The 21,324-nt window shown below is 43.7% G+C and overlaps 1 protein-coding gene across 1 annotated transcript in view; it reads right to left on the reverse strand.

Annotated features, from left to right (window-relative positions):
* dclk1a (doublecortin-like kinase 1a) overlaps positions 1 to 20,551 on the reverse strand; it is a gene marked incomplete at both ends in the record, with an annotated part of 49,117 nt that extends 28,566 nt beyond the window's left edge. The window contains 3 exons of the mRNA XM_083986482.1: positions 2,569 to 2,668; positions 19,168 to 19,517; positions 20,191 to 20,551. Of these exons, the coding sequence (XP_083842608.1) occupies positions 2,569 to 2,668; positions 19,168 to 19,517; positions 20,191 to 20,551 (811 nt within the window). The remainder of the gene's footprint in view (positions 1 to 2,568; positions 2,669 to 19,167; positions 19,518 to 20,190) is intronic.
* Positions 20,552 to 21,324: the final 773 nt, after the last annotated feature.

A 21,324-nucleotide genomic window follows, 5' to 3' on the forward strand; every position in this document is an offset into this window, starting at 1 on the left:
TCCTTCTGTTGATTCACCTGTTTTTATGACCATCTCCATTGGCAAATTTGACAAGCTTGTTATTCCACAGACTCTACAGTCAGTCATTAGGTTGTTTCAGATTCATTAGCTGTAAATACACCGTGGAACAATACAACGGTGTGATGACTTCAAATCTAGGCTAAACAACTTCCCCTTGGGAATAATATTTGACCTCAGCTGTGTAGCAAGTCCACCTCTGCTTCCAGTGCGACTACTTGCAGTTTCATTGTTTCTGCACATTAATCATGCATCATGTGGTGAGCAGAGCAGAGTCCTGTCTAATGACCTTGCACACAAACTGCCAGGAGCATTTAGATGATGTCACTAGCTCCTATCCTATCTTAAACCTACCTTATAAATGAGATGTTAGCAGTTAGTTATGTTAGCAGCCAAATTAGGCACATTTTATATTAATATTTTTGATGAGAGTTGAAATGAAAAATTTTAAAAAGTCAAACACAGAGCAAATGTCATGTAATATTCTCCCGACTCTGCGTTGGTGAATTCACCATGAAAAATTTGCCAGCCTGCAAGGGATTACAAGGGATTATGGGACTAAGGCCAATAAACCTGTTGCCTCAGATGGACTGACATAAAGAAAAGCTACATCTGGAGGAGCCTATGAGACGGGACAGGCCTTGTTGATTAGTTACGATGTACAAGACTTTAAACGCAGGAAGATAAAAGCTCTAATTCTCCCAGAAGCAGACAGCAGAAAACAGAAGACAAAAACACTGGGCGTTCAGTCTGCACACACAGTCCTCACACACCACAGCAGATAATGAAATTTACATCACACTAGTCACTGTGGTTACATGGATGGGAAAAGGAGCTTAAGTTGCAGACTGAAAGAGATGCTCCACTACTTTCCTACAGCTGGTTACTACAATATAAATGCAGGTACATTGGAAACACCTTGTTGCACGTAGGAGGATATTTTGTGGTGACCAAAGGAAAACAGGCTAATGGAAGCAGCTATTGTGTAAATGGAAGTAGAGCAAAGGGGGAAGAGAGGGAGGGAAAAAAGACAAAGAGAGACAAAAGGGGGAGGTGGACACTGGTGACCCAGGTGGGTTGGATACAGAGGGGGGAACAAATGAAATGAATAAACCTTTGAACAAAAGCCAGAGCACACTCATTCATGTAGGAGACAGGAAGCGAGATGAGAGGATGGGAATACAGATGAGCGCTAAATGGCAGGAGTCTTCTGCAACAGCGATGGAGAAGGAGAGGGAGAGACAGACAGAGACACACGGACGGGTGAAGTGAGGATAAACGTATCCTCAGTCGAACCGCGGCAGCGAGACGGGCGGAGAGGAGGAAGAGGAACAATGAGACAATAGGTTACATGGTGGCCTAAGTGCAGCGGGCCGCTACTTCCAAGAAGAGAGAGGAGGGGAGGCGCAGAGAGAGAGACAGAGAGAGACAGAGCGGAGCGTAATGAAGTGAACAGCCTACACAGTCCTCTGCCACCTGAACCAGGGAGATGTGTCATATACAGCAGAGATAAGGAGAAAGTGTTGTGCAACCGAGAAAATAAGATATATATGATATTTTTTACAAGTAATCGTTGGATAGAAACATATTCTGACTAACAAACAGAGAGTACGGCTGGTTGATACAGACTAAATCAACATCCTGATGAACACATAAGATATTAACTGATACAGATCATCGTTTTAAGACTGTTCGACAAAATGTCAAACAGTACGAAGAGACGGTTTAGTCCATTTGATGAATGTCTGCGGGTCAAATAGCAGCTTCCCTGAAAAGGGTCATTGGAAAAAAAAAAGTTCTCTCAGTGAAAAGACATTGAAAGACTTGCCCCCCAGCCAGCACTGTGACCATTACATCAAAACCAGAGCTAACAGACAGGAAGGAGGAAAGAAGTTGAATAACTTAATGTTTTAATACACAAAAAGTTACAGATTTTATAATTATGTGAAATAGATAGATTGAACCCTGGAGACTGTCCGTCTGTGTGTTCTCTGTCTGTTTCTGCTCTGGGTAGATGGTTTTTAAACAGTTAGACTGTTCACTGCACTGAACTACATGGTCAAGTAAAACAATATAAAACTATTCTGTCGAAAGTCAGTCTTCATTATCATTATTATAATAAAGAATGTCTAGATGCTATGTTAATACTATAACTATTCAGTGACTGTGCCTTAAAATGAGCCATCAGGGCTTCTGTAATAGTCACTGCCTTCAGCAACGCCCCAAGCCCCGCCCACCTGGACCCAGGGTCATTGGATTAGTTTTTTTTTTGGTTGTTACCTTAAATCTGCTCTACATTTATTAAATCAGAAATTAGTCAACCAATCAGAAGAGATGCTCAGAGCCTGTTTTCTGATTGGCTGATTGGTCTGTTGTTGCTAGAGTCCCAAAGATAAGCCTGAGAGAGGTCTACAATGGATGGAAAACAGCCAAGTGTAAAACTGGGAGGTGAGGAGAAACACAGATGGGGACAGGAAGGAAATGAAGGAGAGGTGGAATATAAGACTGGACAGTCAGATGTGAAACATCGGAGAGGAACAGTTGCCTCACCGGTCTCATCCAGCATCAAGTCGTCCTGGTAGCGGAACTTCTCCGGTCCACACGCAACAAAAATGTCCTCATCACCAAAGAAGTCCTGCAGACACGACACCTGGAAACAGAGACACGCAGATGATGCAGTTAATACTTTCCTCCAGTCGTTTACTCATCCAAGTCAGTGTCAGCTGTTCCTCTCATTTAATTCACCTCCGGCGGCTGCTGAGAGCTGTGGCATGTTTCTGCTGCTACAGCGCTCAACGCTTTGCTCAAGGCCACAGGTTCTCCCAAAGGCCATTTCCCAGCTGATCTGCAGATGTTGACTGACAGCTCTGCAGTCAGACGTCTCCCTTCCTAACTTCAAGGCTACTTCTACAGTACACACAAACACACACATACACACACATACACATACACAGAAGCTGCACTCTGTGGAAGAAACTCACTGTGTTCTACTTTGCACTTGGTCACAAAATTAACTTTCCCTTCCAGTGCTCAGGTGAAAAGGCACAGCCACTGAACCCCAGGAGACACACAGTAAACAGAGCTGTCTGTGTGTGTGTGTGTGTGTGTGTGTGTGTGTGTGTGTGTGTGTGTGTGTGTGTGTGTGTGTGTGTGTGTGTGTGTGTGTGTGTGTGTGTGTGTGTGTGTGTGTGTGTGTGTGTGTGTGTGTGTGTGTGTGTGCGCGTGTGTGTGCGTGTGTGACTGTGTGTGCGTGCCTTCCTGTTTGCATGCATGCTCATGGGCGTCTGTGAACCTGTTCTGCGCATGCCCAGCATGTCCCCGAGCTGCAGGGCAGAGTTGTTTCTGCACTTTAATCAGTCTATCAGCAGCTATAATGAGACCATGCTGACTCACTCATTTTGCTGACGCTCTGCAGCACGTGCACCCAACATCCAGAGAAACAAGCAGGGGGTCTGTTCCCTGAAAACTTGTGTCTCATAAATGGTAATGAATAACAAAGAAAGGGAATTAAGAAGAGAGGAAGAGAGGGCGAATGCATACATGAGCTGCACAGAGATATAAGTAGTGTCTGACTCACACAGGCTGGATCATTAAGGAAGAGTGTTTCTTTTCATCCGAGGGTCTGCAGGAGCTTCAATATTTTGCCTGGAGGTGTCAGATTGATACATTATTCTCCAACCTAAACTCTTCACCTGCTCGTTGTCTGCAAAAGACTGATGTGATTCATTTTTCTGTGGCCTCAACCACAGGGTGTTTATTATAACAAACAGGCAAAGAAACACGCCGCTGTTCATTATTTTCTATTTGATTTAGTCGACAGTTGATTCTGTATCTGATCTAAACTCAGCGTGATTTACTCAAATAACTTTAATTATCCCACCAAGGGACCCTACCATCACATTTCCATCCTGAGCCATCAATACTCCAAATTCTATTTCACGATAGGCAGAAGAGGATTTACAGGAAGACGAGAGTTCATTCATCCGCTATGACAAATCTCCCACCAAAAAACCTATTAAGAGCTATTACAATTGAGGCTGCATGCATGTCTAGCACCGCCTGGAGTTAGCACATAAACACAAAGCTCCCATTATTACATTTTCATGGCAATTAACATCCAAGAATCCATTTAAATTCCTATTAGCCACCGATCAACGCCCCAAAAGAAAGTCACAGCTGATGTAACAGCATTATCAACAAAACACCCAGTAAACAGCAAAGAGGCCATTCTCTGCCTGTGTATATGTGTATAAGCCAGTGGGGAGGCAAAAAAATAAGTTTTTATCTCAGACACAGACTCTCTGTGGACCACGGATTGTTTTCATTTAACTTTTCAAATCACAGCTCGGCGTCTTGATCGTGACTCTGAGCACACATCACATGAAGGGCCACGTTTCAGCACATGCACACATACAGTAGGTACGTGTGCATGTGTGCCTGTGCATGAGGAAGCGATATTAGTCTAGTTTCATAACGGAGTGCATATTGCTTTGTTGCCTGATATCCCCTGACACTGTGTTCGTGATTATTTCGGGCGCGAGCGGCTCGACTTCCTAACAAGACGGCGGCGATACAGATGCTGCTGCTGTTAACATCTCCCCAGCGTGTCGTGGCCACTTCTACCTATAATTGGAGTGTTTTTTATCATCACTGTACTTTTACATTATTTTTATCCTTATCACCAGTTTCATATCACTGGCTGTAGCATAAACACAACTCATACTATCTGCTGTACATTGTGTTCACTGGCCACAATCAGCTCCTCATATACAATACTCCTCATCTACTCCAGCAGCCCAGTGTGAAGTTGTTACACTCATTCCCTGAGGAATAGTAAGTGACCTGCATTTCTCATTATTTTCAAGCTTTTTTTTAAGTGAATCTATGTAATAATCTGTAAGACAATCAGCTGAAGCCCTAGTGTAAGCCTGTCATGCAATCACTGCCCACTGAGATGCAATTATTACTCAATATGAGAAAGGAGTGAGTCAGTGAGTACACTGTGACCTAAGCTTTTCAAAAAGATCAAGATATTTTTCTTTGTCTTGTATCTTTAATATCTTTGGACTGTTTGTCTGATAAAAGTCGCCTTCAGCTCTGCTAAACTGAGATGAAAATATTCCACACATTTCATAGAAATAATAATAATATAATCACGTTGCATTTTAGACCAGGCATTTAGAGATGAACAAAACAAAAGCTTCAACAAGCAATATGAGATAAAATCATCCACCTTAACCTTGAAGCTAGAGCTGGAAGATGTTTGGTATTTTTGCCTTTGTAAAAAGTTAAAGGCCCCATATAATAGTAAAGTTTCAAGTTTCATGTCTGATGTCAGATCAAGGTTCAGAATTAACACTGTAAAAGTATCAGAGGCTCAGTCCACAGAGAAAAGCACATAGCTTGTATTCAGAGAGGGAAAATGAGTTGCCAGGACTTCTGTAACTTTGTGATGTCACAACAAAGCAGTCACCACTCTCAGTCATGCCCTAAGCCCCGCCCATCTAGACTAACCATTCAACCTTTACAGCATTTGGTTTCTCTGTAGTCTACCACATTTCTATTCAATCGCTCAGAAAACAGACAGCCAATCAGAGGAGAGGTCCAGACTATCCTCTGATTGGCTCTCTGACCTGCTGTCAGTAGAGTAAAACGTCATTGAGACGTTTTTGGTTCCATATCCTCTCATGTCAAAACTTTAAATAGGACACAGGAAAAGTGTAAAATAATATTTCATCATTTTTAAACTGTTCAAATTTATCAATTAAATAATGATAATTTGTTAAAAAAATCATCAGTTTCCTACAGAAGTTACTCCATTGTCTATCTGATAATGTTAATGACAAAGCAAACTTTCTTCCTTAAAGGAAACTACCGTTGGACGTGTGTTTGACTGACCAGCTCCTCAGGCCTCTATTGCTGCTGCTGCTTCTGGATTTAACCTAAAGGACGTTGCTGGAAAGAGTCTCTTTGAGGCTCATCCCAAGATAGAAACTACAGCGCAGCACCAGAAATGTCGGTGATAGAAGGAGAGGACACACACAGAGTGTAATCAGTGTGATGAGTCTGAGGAGGAGAAGTGAGGAGACAGAGGGAGGGATAGTTTTCATGTAGGGCAGCCTCCGAGGGCAGCGTCGAGCTGAGGGTAAACTAATATGGAGCAACACGCCAACACATACTTTGCTGTGCTCTGAGAAGGGCGTGAAAAAGTATGGTTGCCATGGCGATAATGCCTTCTAGGCATTAGTGCATGGCTGGTGCATGCCACCGACTCCACGATGTGCACACTGTGATAGAGAGCTCCATCATTCATATTTTATCTACTATGGGCACGGTACGCTCCAGAACTGTGTCATTCACACAAACACATACAAGAGGGAAATGGCCTGGTTAACGTTGAAATACTCACAGCATCATCTGTGTGTTTTTTGTTGTTTTTTTTCTTAGGATGATGCTGAGCAGAAGAAAGTGAAATGCTCGTAAAGACAGACGGACTCAATGAATGATGGAGAGGAGAGGGGGAGCTAAAACAGATGAAAATAAACAAAAAACTGAAAAGTCAGAGATGAAACCAAATCCTCCGAGTCAGAGAGGAAGCAAACAGACAGAGGGAAGAGAGTAACAGAGGAGGAGATCTATTCCTGACTGCTGCTCCGAGCCCAGTGACAAAACAAGCTGCTTTGATGTCTCTGGTGCTGCGTTCTCACAGAGAACCGGCGCGGTTACACAACATCCAGCGCTGCTATAAAACAAGGACAGGAAGAAACAAACAAGAGAAACAAGAGGAAAAGAGAGCGGCTAAAATAAGACGATGGGAGAAGAGCAGGGAGGGGAGTGTGGAAATTGGCAAATTCACAAGCCTGCCATCACCTTTCACACATCTTTATTAAAGCGGTTCTAAGGTTGGGTCACAGTGATCACACCACTTCCCAATTTTAGATAGGATCTTCACATTTCCATGATATTACTTTAAAGTCAAGTAATGCGGAGGAGTTGACAGCTCTACGGACTGTCTATCACATCTCACGTGACTGAGAAACTCAAATTCCCACTCCTCAGTGCCTGCTGCCACCATGACTGACAGGATGGCTGATTATCTGTCATGGTGCTAACAAATAAGGGGAAGGACATCTGCTTAATATGCAGCTATATCCAGCTGTTCCAACAGACTTACAGAGAAAGGCCGGCACAAAAAGACGATTCAAGAGCTGTGACCTATATGAATGTGACCGTCATCCATCATCCATATGGAAATGTCTTATACAACAAACAATAGCTCTTAACCAAGTCATTTATATCCTCACTACGCCACCTAGTGTAGAATCCAACACTGAACACTTACTACAGTCTCTCCCTCTCTCTCCTCCCCACTGGTTTGTTCTTCCTCCCTTTCTTTGTGTGTCTCAGATTAAATGCAAATCACATTTAGACTAAAAAACAGAGAAAGTACCAAGGCACTCCAAATCACATTTAGACTAATCAAAGCTTTCTGCAACTCAAACAATTTGCACCGCATTACTGCAAAGGTAGACCGCAAACTGAGAGGAGATAACATCGGTTACACCACATGGTGGCACTGTTTAATAACCACAGGATGTGGAAAGACTCGTAAGCTGCTCTCCACAGCACTAATTCAAAGAGCCTTGACTTTTTTGGAACAGTGCCATCACGAAATCGAGGTGACGTCCGGTCCAGTAGCCGGTAGAGAAAGTATTATATTTGTCCTCAAAACAAATGAGACACACGGACTACCTGGATTTAAAGTGGAGCATCAAACAGAGAGAGAGAGAGCGAGGCAGAGACATTAAGATGTTTTAAATCTGGGGCTCTGCAGAGTAATACTTAAAGTCAATCTGTTACAGGAGGGATGAGTGTGGAGCTGCTGTGCAGATTTTTAGTTGGAGAGCTCAAGTACACCAGGTTACACCAGGTTAATGTGCAGAGAGACTAACAGCTGGCACAGGGAAAAGGAAAGCAAGCCTACAGAATGAAAATATATACTAAACACTATCTGTACTCACTTTAAATGAGAATATGTCATATGTGGAGAGACATGGACAGATGACCAGACAGCTACACATACATACAGTATACACCATCTTGTTAGTGTGCAGATGGTGCCAGATCTAAGCACTGGGTGTTGAACAGTCTGTCTGGTTCTCAGCAGCAGCTCCAGTCAATCAGCTGCCGGCCACAAATGATCAGTGACAACACTGCTCACTCTGCTCCTCCACATCGGCTGTTTCTGCCTCTCTGTCACATTTCAGGTCTACCTGCAGGACTCGTGTTTCAGGGCCTGGCTCCTCACAGCCACTCACAGGTAACTGGAGCCTCAATGTTTTTGGGGCTACATCTAGAGAGAGAGTTTGGGAACAGCTTGAGACATTCATCAAAGAAAATTTTAAATTATTTCTTGCATACAGTTTCTATTGATGTGAGCATTTGCTGCTTCTCTCTATTTTTTTTATACCATGTTGGACTGAATATCTCTGGATTTAGAAGTTGGCAACACTTAGAAGAAACTGTGCTGCAGCTCTAGTTACAGTACCACAGTTCAATTCAAGCTGTTTTCTTTTATCTTTGGTCTCGCTCCAATAAGAAACAAAGGAATTTCTCGGAGACTGGGACAAACAGACGGCTACAGCACAAAGCCAGAACACAAATAAATAAATAAAAAGGGGGAAAATCCACTAATCTACTACGCCACAGTGGACTCACAGTGGTTACACAGAGGACATGGCGAGGTCGACGTAATCCTGCCCACAGAAACACCACATTTTTTGGAGGGACGAGCTGTCGCTGCAGCTCTGCCAGGGGGAGCTGAGCTCAGTGGAGCTGTCCACGGTGCTGAATCCACTGCAGCTCTGATACACTCAGCACTGAGAGACAGGAGGATGGATAGATGGACGGCCAGACAGACAGGCAGGTGGATGGACGAATACTAAAAGACAGGCAGGCTGATAGAGTAGCAAATAGATATTTTGATACAGGACAGAAACAAAGGGCGAACATGCAGAGCCCTCTGAGGTGAAGGAATAACAGGTCAGGTCAGCATGTCTGGACTGTCTGCGGTCTAATCATGATGTTATAACTGGGTAACACTTTATTTTTAGGGGTCCTTGTTCCTGTGTATCTACCTAATTAATTACAGTGTAATTACCTATGTAACCGTATGTAATAACATGTACTTACATTGTAAATACATAGTGTATTTTCGTGTACTTACAGGTCCTTGTTACACTTGTAATAAGAAATGCCAAAGTGGCCTCTCTCTTTGCACAAGCATTTCTTATTACAAGTGTAACAAGGACCTGTAAGTACATGAAAATACACTATGTATTTACAATGTAAGTACATGTTATTACATACGGTTACATAGGTAATTACACATTAGGTAGATACACAGGAACAAGGACCCCTTAAAATAAAGTGTTACCTATAACTGTAACATCATGTGACAAATCATCACCAAACATAAATAAAACAAAGACTGAGCTGTAATCTCAGCTGTATTTACTTGGGTGTAAACACAAGCACACAAGTTAGAGGAGATAGACTATCTATTTTTTTGAAGTTCAGGATGTTGCCTTTATTTCAGCCATATAGGAGAGATGGGAAACTGAGAGAGAGGATGACATGCAGCAAATAAGTCATGCGTGAACTCAACACCAGGACTGCTGGGGCAAACAGAGAGCCCAACACAAGGCCTGTGGCACTGGGACACACACCAGCAGGGAGATTACAATTCTGATTTTGTCCATCACAGCCGAGGATCCACCATTAGTTCAGCTGGTGTTTCCTTCCAACGCTAAAACATAACAGACAATAGGCAGGAGTTTATGTTGTAACTTTTGGTTTGATATGTAGAATTTGTTCTAGTGGTTAGTTGCTACGCAGCCTGGTTGCCAACGACTTCTCTCTCCCTGTTTCGCTCTACTCAGCGTGTTTTATCTTTCGATAAATGTAATGAAAGTAGTTCATTTGCAGTAATGGAGGCAAGGATCAGAACCCTGATGAGCAATGACAGATGCAGTCAGACAGTCAGTCATAATTCATAATTAACAGGGATTCATAAATATGACACAGATGGACAAAGCTATCAAAGCAGCACGTTGAGGCGTCAGCAGACACAGACTGGTATGTCTGAGCTGTGAGTCTCTACCTGTCAGTGATGTTACAGAAACTAGTGTGGAGAGTCTACAGGGTTTCAATCCCCGAGAGAAAGACAAATCCCCTGTCACTGTCAGGAATATTCACCATATTCAAATATCTGCAGAACAGTCTCAGTCTGTCTCCAAATGAAACAGGAAAAATACATTTCCTCAGACTCTGGAGGAATTTAAATGATCTCCTCCAGACCAAAGGGAGAGAGAGGCAGAGACGGGCAGGCAAAGAGCCACACTGGCTGACAGGAGGAAAGGTAGACGGAAATCGATCTGAAAGAGGCATGAGGGGGGGGATGAAACCATCTGCACCCCGAGGGAGATACCACACACACACATACACACACACACACACAGCATGACCTCACCCGGCACCCTGCACACCGTCTCAGCAGACGCCTGACACAGGTTGGGAGATAACAGAGAGGGAGTTAAAAAAAACACAGAGACAGAAAAATAGAGCAGCAGCGGCGACGTGAGGCCAATTAGCGGTGCAGCGGGCTGAGATAGCGCTGGTGTTACCGCGTTCACCTCAAAGCAGCGTGGCAGACTGCCTGCCTCGCTGCCTGCAGACGGGCTGGCTGGCTGCTACTGTTGCATAACAACTTATGTAACAGCTTCTGCTCTCAACAGGGGGACAGCAAACTTTCTTTTGGAGATGCGTCTGCGAGCGCATCCCCGCTGTCCTTCATGTGTCGGAAGGAAGCCAACTTTCACTTACAGCCATGAAATGAATAAAAAATACGGAATTACACCGCGTCGTTCCCATGGGGACACAAAACCAGATGCAACAGGGCATCATGGCCTCAGCTTCCCTTTCCTCTTTCAACCCTTTTCTCTCATGTGTTTTTGACGGTCCCCATTCTTTTAATCTGATTTGTCAAGTTGTCTTTCCTCCTCTTCTCTAAGCCAGACTGCTCATTCCTTCACTGATTTATTTCATCTCCCCCTCAATCTGTTGTCTTACATCTTTTTTTTTCCAAACGATGAGCCTACATGCATCAGTGAGTGAGTGAGTGAGTGAGTGAGTGAGTGAATCTGTTGTTGTCCATCACATTTTCTAACAAGAAAAAAAAGACATCTTTTACTTTACATGTCTTGTTTTGCCCAACAACAACAGTTAAGAACAAAAAGACATTGACAGATAATCAGTAAAGATGATATGTGACAGGCTGGAGGAGGGTGGTTTGCCAGTTTTGCTTACTTTAAAAATACTCATGATTATTGTTATCACAATAGCTGCTGATTAATTTTCCGATATATAAGTGTATTGTTTCACCTTCAACAGAAACTCTCTCTGGAGAGAACAGTTTGTAGGATGGGACGTAGCTACAAAGAAAAATGTCACTCCCACAGACAAGGCAAATATGTAAAATTCAACCATATACAGTATATAAAACAGTTTTGATTATACAGTGCACTTACTGTATAATTCAAAAGTGACAAAAGAAAGTGAAGTGAGGTACATTATACGGTGCATTTAAAAAGGCCGACATGCAGATTAACGCTGACAGACAGAAATGAGGGAGCTGCTCATAAAAAATAGAATGAAAACAAACAACAAATAAATTATTGGGAGAATTACTTACTAGGGATTATATAGGACCGTGTTTATAGTGTTTATATGAGCTGCAAGGAATCCTATTAGTTTGAAATGATACAGTGCACAAATTTTAGTGATGTGCATTAAATTTTGATTTTAAGGTGCATCTGTTATAAAGATGCAATAGCACAGAGAAGCGCTGTACTTTTATGTTTACAGTCTGGTGTCTTGTTGGCTGTCCCGCTCTTTAAAGGGCCAGTGTGTAAAATGGGGGTAAAACCGTGATATTTGGCATTCAGATTCTAGATCGCAGCCGCTTCTTCTTTCCTTCCGCCTTCTTCTTCGTTGGTTTATTTATGCACGCGAAACACTAGATTTTCCGTTCAGACTGCCGTACAAACATGGCAACGTAAGATGGCGACACTATGTTTATATAAAAGAAGATTTATAAGGCTACGAAAACCAAACAAATTTTATTCTATACTCTTATATTCACAAATATATTCATGGGTAGTATATTCAGATTTTGCCAATGAACCTTGCCAATTATTAGACACTTGACCTTTAAGTGAATGAAAACAATCTTTCAAATGTAGAGAGATCAGGCAACTTGAGAGAGATTAGAGAGTGAATGAGTCAGGAAGTGCAAGAACCAGACAGTGTGTGTGTGTGTGTGTGTGTGTGTGTGTGTGTGTGTGTGTGTGTGTGTGTGTGTGTGTGTGTGTGTGTGTGTGTGTGTGTGTGTGTGTGTGTGTGTGTGTCTATGTGTGATGAAGTTGTGTGTGACTGGGTTCTCAACAGTCTGCCAGTGCCCAAAACGTCTGCCATCGATCCTAATTTGGCAGCAGCTCCCCTGACTACAGACAGCTCCCCAGTCTGCCCCTCTCTGCTGTTAGACAGAGACACACACAAGCAAACAGAGAGAGAGAGGCAGACAACACGTTGTTTAGAACTTGTTTACACACAAAAGCAGAGGTTTAGGTGGAAGATTTCAGCTGAGGAATTCATCATCAGTGCAAACATAGGTTACTGTATGGCAGCAAGTACACTACGGGGTCCATGACACACATTGACACACTCACAATACACCTGCGACCCATCCCACACACACACACAGACGACGCTGTGCTGACTAACTGTGACTCAGCAGATCAGCAGCAGCAGATGGACTTTGCTTCCCACAATCCTCCTTTGCAGAACAAAAAGTGACATCATCAACGTGCAATCTATCAAATGGGGATTTAAAAACCGTCAATTGCTTTGTTTTTGAGCAGACCATAATAATCACTGCACTTCTTAGTATGCTATGTTCTTAAGTGACGTTGCCGTAGCACCCTTTCTAGAGTCCCTCCGGAGCTGAGGAGAGCAGAAACAAAGAGGACAAGGGGGGAGACAGGGAGGGAACAAAACTATGGAAAAGTAAGAGACACCGAGGAAACAGGAGAGTGGATGGAATAATGAAGGTGGGGTGATGCGGAGGGACAGACAGAGAGAGGGAAAGAGGATAGAGAGGAAGAGAGAGAGAGAGTGGGGGAGAGCGAGCCATGCCATATGTTGCAGCTCTTGGATTTGGGGATGCATGCCGAGTGTGCTAATTAAATGAGGACTAAACAGCCGTAAAAACAACGGCGCTTGTCGACAGCAAGAGACAGACTGACTGAGGAGAATGAAGTTAGGGGCGGTGAGAGAAAGCGGATCAGAGGGAGCCATGGGCAGCTATGGATGTGAGGAGGGCAAATTTGTTGATTGGAGCAAGACTGAATATTATATAAGAGGATCAAATATGATGCAGACAGAGAGAGGAGTAGAGACAGTGACGGGAGGAGAGGAATTGAAAGGAAAATGCGAGAAACACAAAGAGAGGAAGGAGGAGGCTGCAGAGAAAACAGGAAGATAAAAGGATGTTAAAAGCTCTTCAGCCTTGCCAGCAAGGAGAAGAACAGGCCAACAATGCGGTTTGAAAAGTGAGAGCTGCACTGCAGATAGTGAACAAGTGGCTCAGACTCACTCTTCTCCTGTGGACGTATGACTTCTGTTCAGCATGTGCTGTTTATTTGGCACAGACACAAATCACAGTCACACAGGCCATGATGTTGAAAACATTTAAGAGAGTAGGACACTCACTCTGACGTTGTGTATAAGTTGAATGCCAAATACATCCACAACAAAAACTATAATACTAATCTAGAGCTAAGTTATCCACTGAGGCTGTGCTACAATGGCCATTAAAGCTTAAAATGCTAATATCAGCATGCTATATTTCTAAAGATGACAATGCTAAAATGCTAATGTTTACTTTAACATCTCTTTTCACTTCACCTGTAATAGAGACAGAAAAAATCTGAGTATCTCAGCTTCTGCTGCTTCCATCTTGACAATTCAGTTTTTCAATCTGAATCATCTGCATCCTTTGACTTTATGATAATAGGTGATAATGATCATTTTTCCAAGAGCTTTGGCCACTGTTGCATTTAAAAGACAAGGGGTCAGAATGTGACCCCTGATAAGTGCACTAAGAGTGGAGTGGACACCAGTGACTCACTATCACAAAGTACAAGATGGTCTGGGACGACCTGGTTAGCATAACACAGCGTCAGCAGAACAGCAGTGACTGAAACAGAAGTAAAGCAGGACTCAACATTGTTTCCCAGCACATGAGACAACTCTTAATGATCAGTCATGAAAGTTGGTTCTGATGCTGAACATGGTAATGTCCATGAGGTACCATATAACTAACCTTTAAACAAGTTTCCTAAAGAAAATGGACACATTCAAAACAAATGTATAAATACCACAGAGTTAATAAGAAAATATTCTTCTTGTCATTAAATAAACCGACTACCGGTAATTATACAGTTTCTATAAATGCTTGCACTTTATCCATCTAAATAAAATATATTATTGTTTATAATCCATCAGTCAAACCTTTTGCACGTACTCAACCCACTGAGACACACTGATGGATCTCATAAACTCCAACCAACATTAGAGATGCCTAAGCGACATGTCTTCATGCACTGCTTGATAACTGCCTACAGTTTGTGTCCAGTGATGCATGAGCAGAAATCTTGATGAGTGTATTCAAAAAGAGTGTGTGTCACTGTCCGTGCCTAAGTATGCATAAGCCTCACAGGGCTCAAGGCTGGCAGCTGGGGTCCAACATATAGTGCCTGTGTGTGTGTGTGTGTGTGCGTGCCTGCGTCTGTGTGTGTGTGTGTGTGTGTGTGTGTGTGTGTAAACACAGCTTAGATGTATTAATAGACCAGCCATGTCCGTGTCCTAAGCCACTTACAGGTCGTCTACCTTCTTGATCAGACCAATCCAGCCACACACCACCACACCACCATGTTACTGTGTGACATCACAGCAGGTTGGCTGGTTCCTAGGCAACTAGATCAAATCATCATGAGAAAACTGGCCAAGGTGAAGAGCCTGCCGAGAAATATGAGGTTGTGGTAACCCCAAAGGAGTTGGGTAGGAGGGGGTGGGGGGGTGGAGCTAAAAATACCACCTACCAGATACAATGAAACCTAAGACAGTTGGAGAATCAATATCACAGTGGGGGTGGAACTTGATATATTCTTTCTCACTCCGTTGCTCGTATTACAGACAGAAATATGATATACAAAATGATCAGAGCAGAGTGAGCCCCCGGTGGCACACATCACACACATTTTTTCACAGCCAGTCATATGTCGTCTCTTCCAACATCTCATTATTATCATCAGTGCATCAAATTACTGCCAAGTGTTACAGCACAAATCCAAGTGTAAACATTGTGAATGTGTATTAAAATATGTCAATATGTTTTTGCAGTTCACTTAATGAATGTCTGGGAGGAGCCAGGTCCAAATTCTATTAGTTATATTCTGTATTTAAAACTCTAATACAGCTGTATGTGTTTATGTGACATGTAGTTCCCTCTTCAAAATAAAGAAGGCATCTAAAACAGCATTGTTCTGGTTTTAAAACCCAAACTCAGCTGTTGCATCAACAACACTCAATGCAACAGCACAGGCACACACTCCCTCACAAATGGATATCCGCATAGAGACACACACACACAAATGAGGAGGCTCAATAAAAGCACTGACAGTACGCTGCAGCTAAAAACAGAGTTGAACTCTTTTCAGATACCAAAAACATGTTTCATTATTCATCTAGCTGCAGTATTTGTAACCGAACTGAACTTCTGAGAGAAACTTTGGAAAATAGGATGAAATGAATAAAAAAAGTTATTATGTATATAGGAAGGGGGGAAAAAATGAATGAACAGTTATATGGGCCGCTGTAATCCTTCAGAATGAGAAGAAGATGAAGGCTGTGTGGGTATGTAGGTGTATACATCCTGCCCCACTGTCTCTGTCCTCATTACAGGGGTTAATGAAGGCGAGGAGCCGGAGCTCTGCTTCTCAGATGCTCTCTCTCCAGGCTCCGCGGCTCAGCTGGGATTCGACGTTACTGGCAGCCAGGCCCAGAAACCTACTTCTGCCGTAGGCTCAATGACGGACATGGCTCAGCTGACGGCAGCAGCCCACACACTCGAGAACATGTACGCACACATGCATCCTCCTGTGCACATTCAGACACACACACATACTCTACTTAACCCTTCAAGTAACCTTATCCCAACCCACACTCAGGTAATTACCTTTAGCACTCTCCTAGTATTCAATAATGTATATTCTAGTGTCATTAACATACGGGTTGTTCGCTCGTCATCCCAACCCATTATTGTTAAGAGTTTTTATTCTGATATTCACAGAGTTATTATTTCCTTTCAGATTTCATTCTGTTGAGGTTTATTTCTGGTTATTCTAAGCCTAAGGCCCTCTCTCCCCCTCTCTTCATAAATGGTTACATTAACATGGATTAACCACATTTCATAGGGGGTTTACATTTGTTACATGATTATCCAGTGTTTTCTGAGACCTTTCACCCCTTCAGAAACAGGAGGCTGTTCAGGTCTTACCCAGGATTTCCTCTCACGCATGACACACACATTGACACTCTCAGTCCTATGCAAAGGTGCTGTGGTCCGGTCTACTTTCAAATCTGATTTTCCAACTCCGATTCCCTCCCTCCTCCTTATCGTTCTCTCTTCTCCTAATAACATAACCATGAACGCAAACTCTCCCACATGCATTAACCCACGCACAGTCACACATTAAAAACGAGAAGGAGTTGGTTCTGCACTCAGCCCAGCCCAGCCAATTTGGCAGCGAGTGTGTTACCATGCCTACAGGCCCAATCAATACCATGTCTAAAAATAGCCTACACCATAATAGTCTTACTTCCAATCGCAGAGGGGTGAACCGGGCGAGAGCGGCGTTTATTGTGTAATCTCCAAGATAACTGTAACCAGTGGCGACCACAGAGTTAGTGAACATTGTGCAAAAGCGTGAGTCTAATCCCCAACAGGAGGTTTCTCAAGGAAAACCTGATCCTGGGATTTTATTGGCTGGAGCTGGGATCTCACAGCGGGTCAGATCAGGAAATCTGGACTGACCTCGTGCTGGGTTAACAGTGGATCATTAAATGGGCAGCATGGCTTCAGACACAGCACGACACGCTGGTGCCAGCGCATGGAGAGCAATCTTTAGAACTTGGATAAACGGCAACAAAGAGAACTAAAATGGCAATTAAGAACCAAAAGCCCATGGGGGCAAAGAGCATATTCACGAGAGTGAGTCACAAATTGGCCATTTAGGGAATGATTACTGCTGTACGAGTACAAGATGGCAGGATGCCCTTGACGTCAGACGCAATCTGTTTCAAAGCAATGGTGTCATTCTAACGCTGTATTGCCAGAGGAAGCGTGGTTCTGTGTCGCTACATTCAATAACTTTGAGCTACAGTATGACCTACTAGAGAGGCAGAGCGGGAGGGGAGGGGGGCAGACAGGCAAACAGGAACAATTATGAAGGGTGGGGAGGGGGGGGGGGGTGACATGAAGACAGGAAGAGACTGGGAGAGCTATATATAAGCGTGTCAGCCAAGAGACTATGTTTCAACTCATTCAACAAAGTGCAGACCACTACCACATACATGAGATCACCAGAGTTAAAGAGATAGTTCAACATTTTGGCAAACTGGCCCATTGCAATAATCCCTATAGTTTCAGGAGTAGATTTGTTACCTTTAATTGTCGGTGCAAGATATTTTTAGAATGGCAGAGCAGAGCCGCGAGCTGCTCAGAGCTACGCTACGGAGGCTAATGGGATTTCTTGGTTTCCCTCATCAAACTCATCAAATAAACAATCCAACAACTCCAAAACGCTCTTGGGGACAAGTTGTGACCTGCACATTCACCACGCTATGAGATAATAACGGAACGTTATGAGACAGAGTTGTTTTCTACGTAAATTCATGCAAAACCACTGATGCGCATTCCTGTCAGGGGCAGTTTTTCGGGAAGCAGTCTCTGCATTTGCCCCGAAAACAACTCCATCTCATAACATTCCATTATTATCTCATAGCGTGGTGAATGTGCAGGTCACAACTTGAGAAGATACTGTATGTCTTCTCCTACTGTCTCCATTCAGAGTATAAGACAGGAAGCTGGATACGTGGGTGGACCGTCGAGGGGGGCCGAGACTCTGATTTATTTTTGTATTCGGAGGCAAAGCTCTGACACACATCGCTGGAGCGTGGGTGAGAACCCAGGCTCCATTCACAGTCTCGTTTCATCTTTACCTTCCACCGACCTCTTTTGGTCCGTGTGTGTGTGTGTGTATGTGTCACACATCATCTCCACAGCTCTGGCTGAGAACTGAGACACAAATGTTCTTCATTCATAAAAGAAAAATGAGAGTGTGGTCATTAAATATTTAGCTGTTTTGATCCCTCTGTCAGCCTGTTGATCTCAGTCCCCCCTTCTTCAATGAAAACCACCACGTTCACTATAAATAATTGTTAGTTGGTGATTTCCAATCTTTCTGTCGCACATTAAACATTATCCAAAAGAGCAATAGAAAAACTATTCCATGCCTCTGTCTCTATTTTTCTCAATGGAACCAGTCCCAATATGTTACACCAAAACACCAGCTTCAATACGCTGCATTGCAAGAATTTGGGATTTATCCATTGGATTAACAGAGAAAATAAGATCTGTGACTAACAAAAGTTTATGATGCTTACATGATGCTTGCTGACTTGGTTGCAAACAACTTTTTCAAAAGAGATAAAAGTTTAAAAAGTAGAGATATATAGAGAGTATAATGTGAAAATGTCATTAGCTTATTTCACCCGAGCCCAAAAACCAATCATCTCTGGGATGAGAGAACAGGAGGTTAACTGATTTCTGAGTTTTATTCATTCCTGTTGCACTTCCAACAAAGAAATCTAAGTGTGTCTGACATCTTTTGATACCATACCAACACAGACACTACCGTTTGAGTCTGCATGACACATTCGGTGCACAAACATGCAGAGATCACTCACCATTTTGCCTTCCAGCGTGTAGATCTTCTTCACCACTCCAGAGTCGAGCTTGATGGCATCAGTGATGTCGGTCAGGACTTGTTCGTAGGAATGGGCCGTTTTCTTATTCAGCAGGATCCTCACAGCTTTGCGGGGCTTCACTCCGCTCCGCACCACTGTCACCAGCTTCGGACGTATGAAGTCCTTGGTTTCGCGGCTCTCAGGACCCCCGGCCTTGGCGCTGGCCAGGGAAGGAGGGCCGCGGGAGGACGCAGCTGAGGCCTTGACGTTCACCGACCAGTTGGGGTTGACGTTTTTTGTGTAATCCAACTTTTTGTAAGCTTCAATGGAGCTGCACACGTAGCTGTCACCTGATGGGGTCGAGGAAAGAGAAGCAAGAAAAGACATTGGACTTTAAAATGACAAAAGATGATCAACTTTCACAGATGATTCAGCAAAATCAATAGAGAAGAATATGAAACAAAAGGATAAAGTAAACAGATACAGTCAGTAGCACAGGCTGGTTCCCTCAGCATCAGCCAGCAAATACCTTATTATTTAATTAAAAGTTATTGATATTCTAATATGGGATATTTTTCAGGTCTTTCCCACTCAATTTTTCATATAGGTCAGTACAAGCATATATTTTACATATCAACTCGGAGATGATGTCAACAACTTTCAGGTCATCCCAAGTCACTTCTTGTGGTGTGAGGATATCGGCACGTACTGTACGAGGGAGGTAATCTGATCTGATCACCATATGGCCATCAAATGAGTGAAATAATCTTCATAATAAATCTACAGTGCCCTTAACTTGATTGGCCATCTTTACAGATACAATTTCAAGATAAACAGCCTAGACAGGTAACTGGGCCTACTTGATCACAGGGAGATTAAAGAAGGATCACATAACGTATTGGCAGATACAGATCAGGAACAGAAGATAGGCAATTATAGTATATCATTACATTGTGAATGCTGGTTCCAGGTGGATGAGTTTTCACCTGCAGATTTGAGTGTGTTGTAGTTCTGTCTACTCACCTTCTACCAGTTGCTCAATATTGGTGATCTTCTTGCAGCCCTCCAGGGTGTAGATGGTCCGGACGCCCTGGGGCAGGTTGACGTTGTCGGACAGAGAGCGGGTCAGGTCCGCCAGCAGCGCGTCAAAGGTCCGGAACCTGTCCATGGAGATGGCGTACACGATCCCGTTGAAGTACCTGTCTCCGTTGCGATAGAAGCGGACCTTCTTCGCCCTCTTCTCGGCGCTCAGAGTCTTCAGGGTCCGGGTCCGATACAGGCTGCAGTGGGCGCTGTGCGTGGGACTGGGCACCCCGTTCATCTTGGCGCTGGAGCGGCTGTGCCTCTGACCTTTGTCCCGATCGTCGAAATGCTCCATCTCCATCTTACTGCCGAGGCTCGCAACTACGGCCGTACTGTCTGGGAGACAAAAGAAGGAGGTAGAAGAAGAGGAGGAGGAGGTGGAGAAGGAGAAGGAGGAGGAGGAGGGGAGCAGATGAGGCTGCGGTGAAAACTTTTCTGCAGCGAATAAGTAAATAAAAACAAGACAAAAAAAAGGGGGGGGGGGGGAGACGGAGGAAAAGAAATGCGAGGGGAGGTCTGGACGGCCGGTGGAGGAGAAGCCTGCCGGTGTCGGTCTCGGTCTGTGCTGTGGTGCCCGGTCTGAAAATAACTCCCTAATGACAGATTAAGTGCTCTTAAGCCGCGCGGTGACGACCACACCGTCTGACAGAGTGCGCCGGAGCTGGAGCTGGAGCTGCCCTGACGCGCAGATGGATGGAGAGAGAGAGAGCGACAGTCACGAATCGATAATAGTCTATTAATTTCCCTCTTTATAAATATTCACCAGCTCCGCGCACATCCGGACCCGCTGCGTCCTCAATGGAGAGTTGGACAACACCAAACTGCGACTTCAACATAAACATCAACACCTTACATCACCGTTCAGATATATATACGTATATAGGCTATATGAATGATTTGTTTTACTTTCTGGTTTTGACACCGGGTCAGCGTTAATGGTGACAATGATAGAAGAATTGATTACAAATTAATTGGTAATTGATCACTTCTGATGACGCGCTTACCTACACGAGCGATTAACGCTTCTGTGACGGTCACCTCCAGTCTGCCTGATGTTTGATTCCCCCGAAGATG

The sequence above is a fragment of the Trachurus trachurus genome (assembly GCF_905171665.1).
Source record: "Trachurus trachurus genome assembly, chromosome: 14".
Lineage (NCBI taxonomy): Eukaryota > Metazoa > Chordata > Actinopteri > Carangiformes > Carangidae > Trachurus > Trachurus trachurus.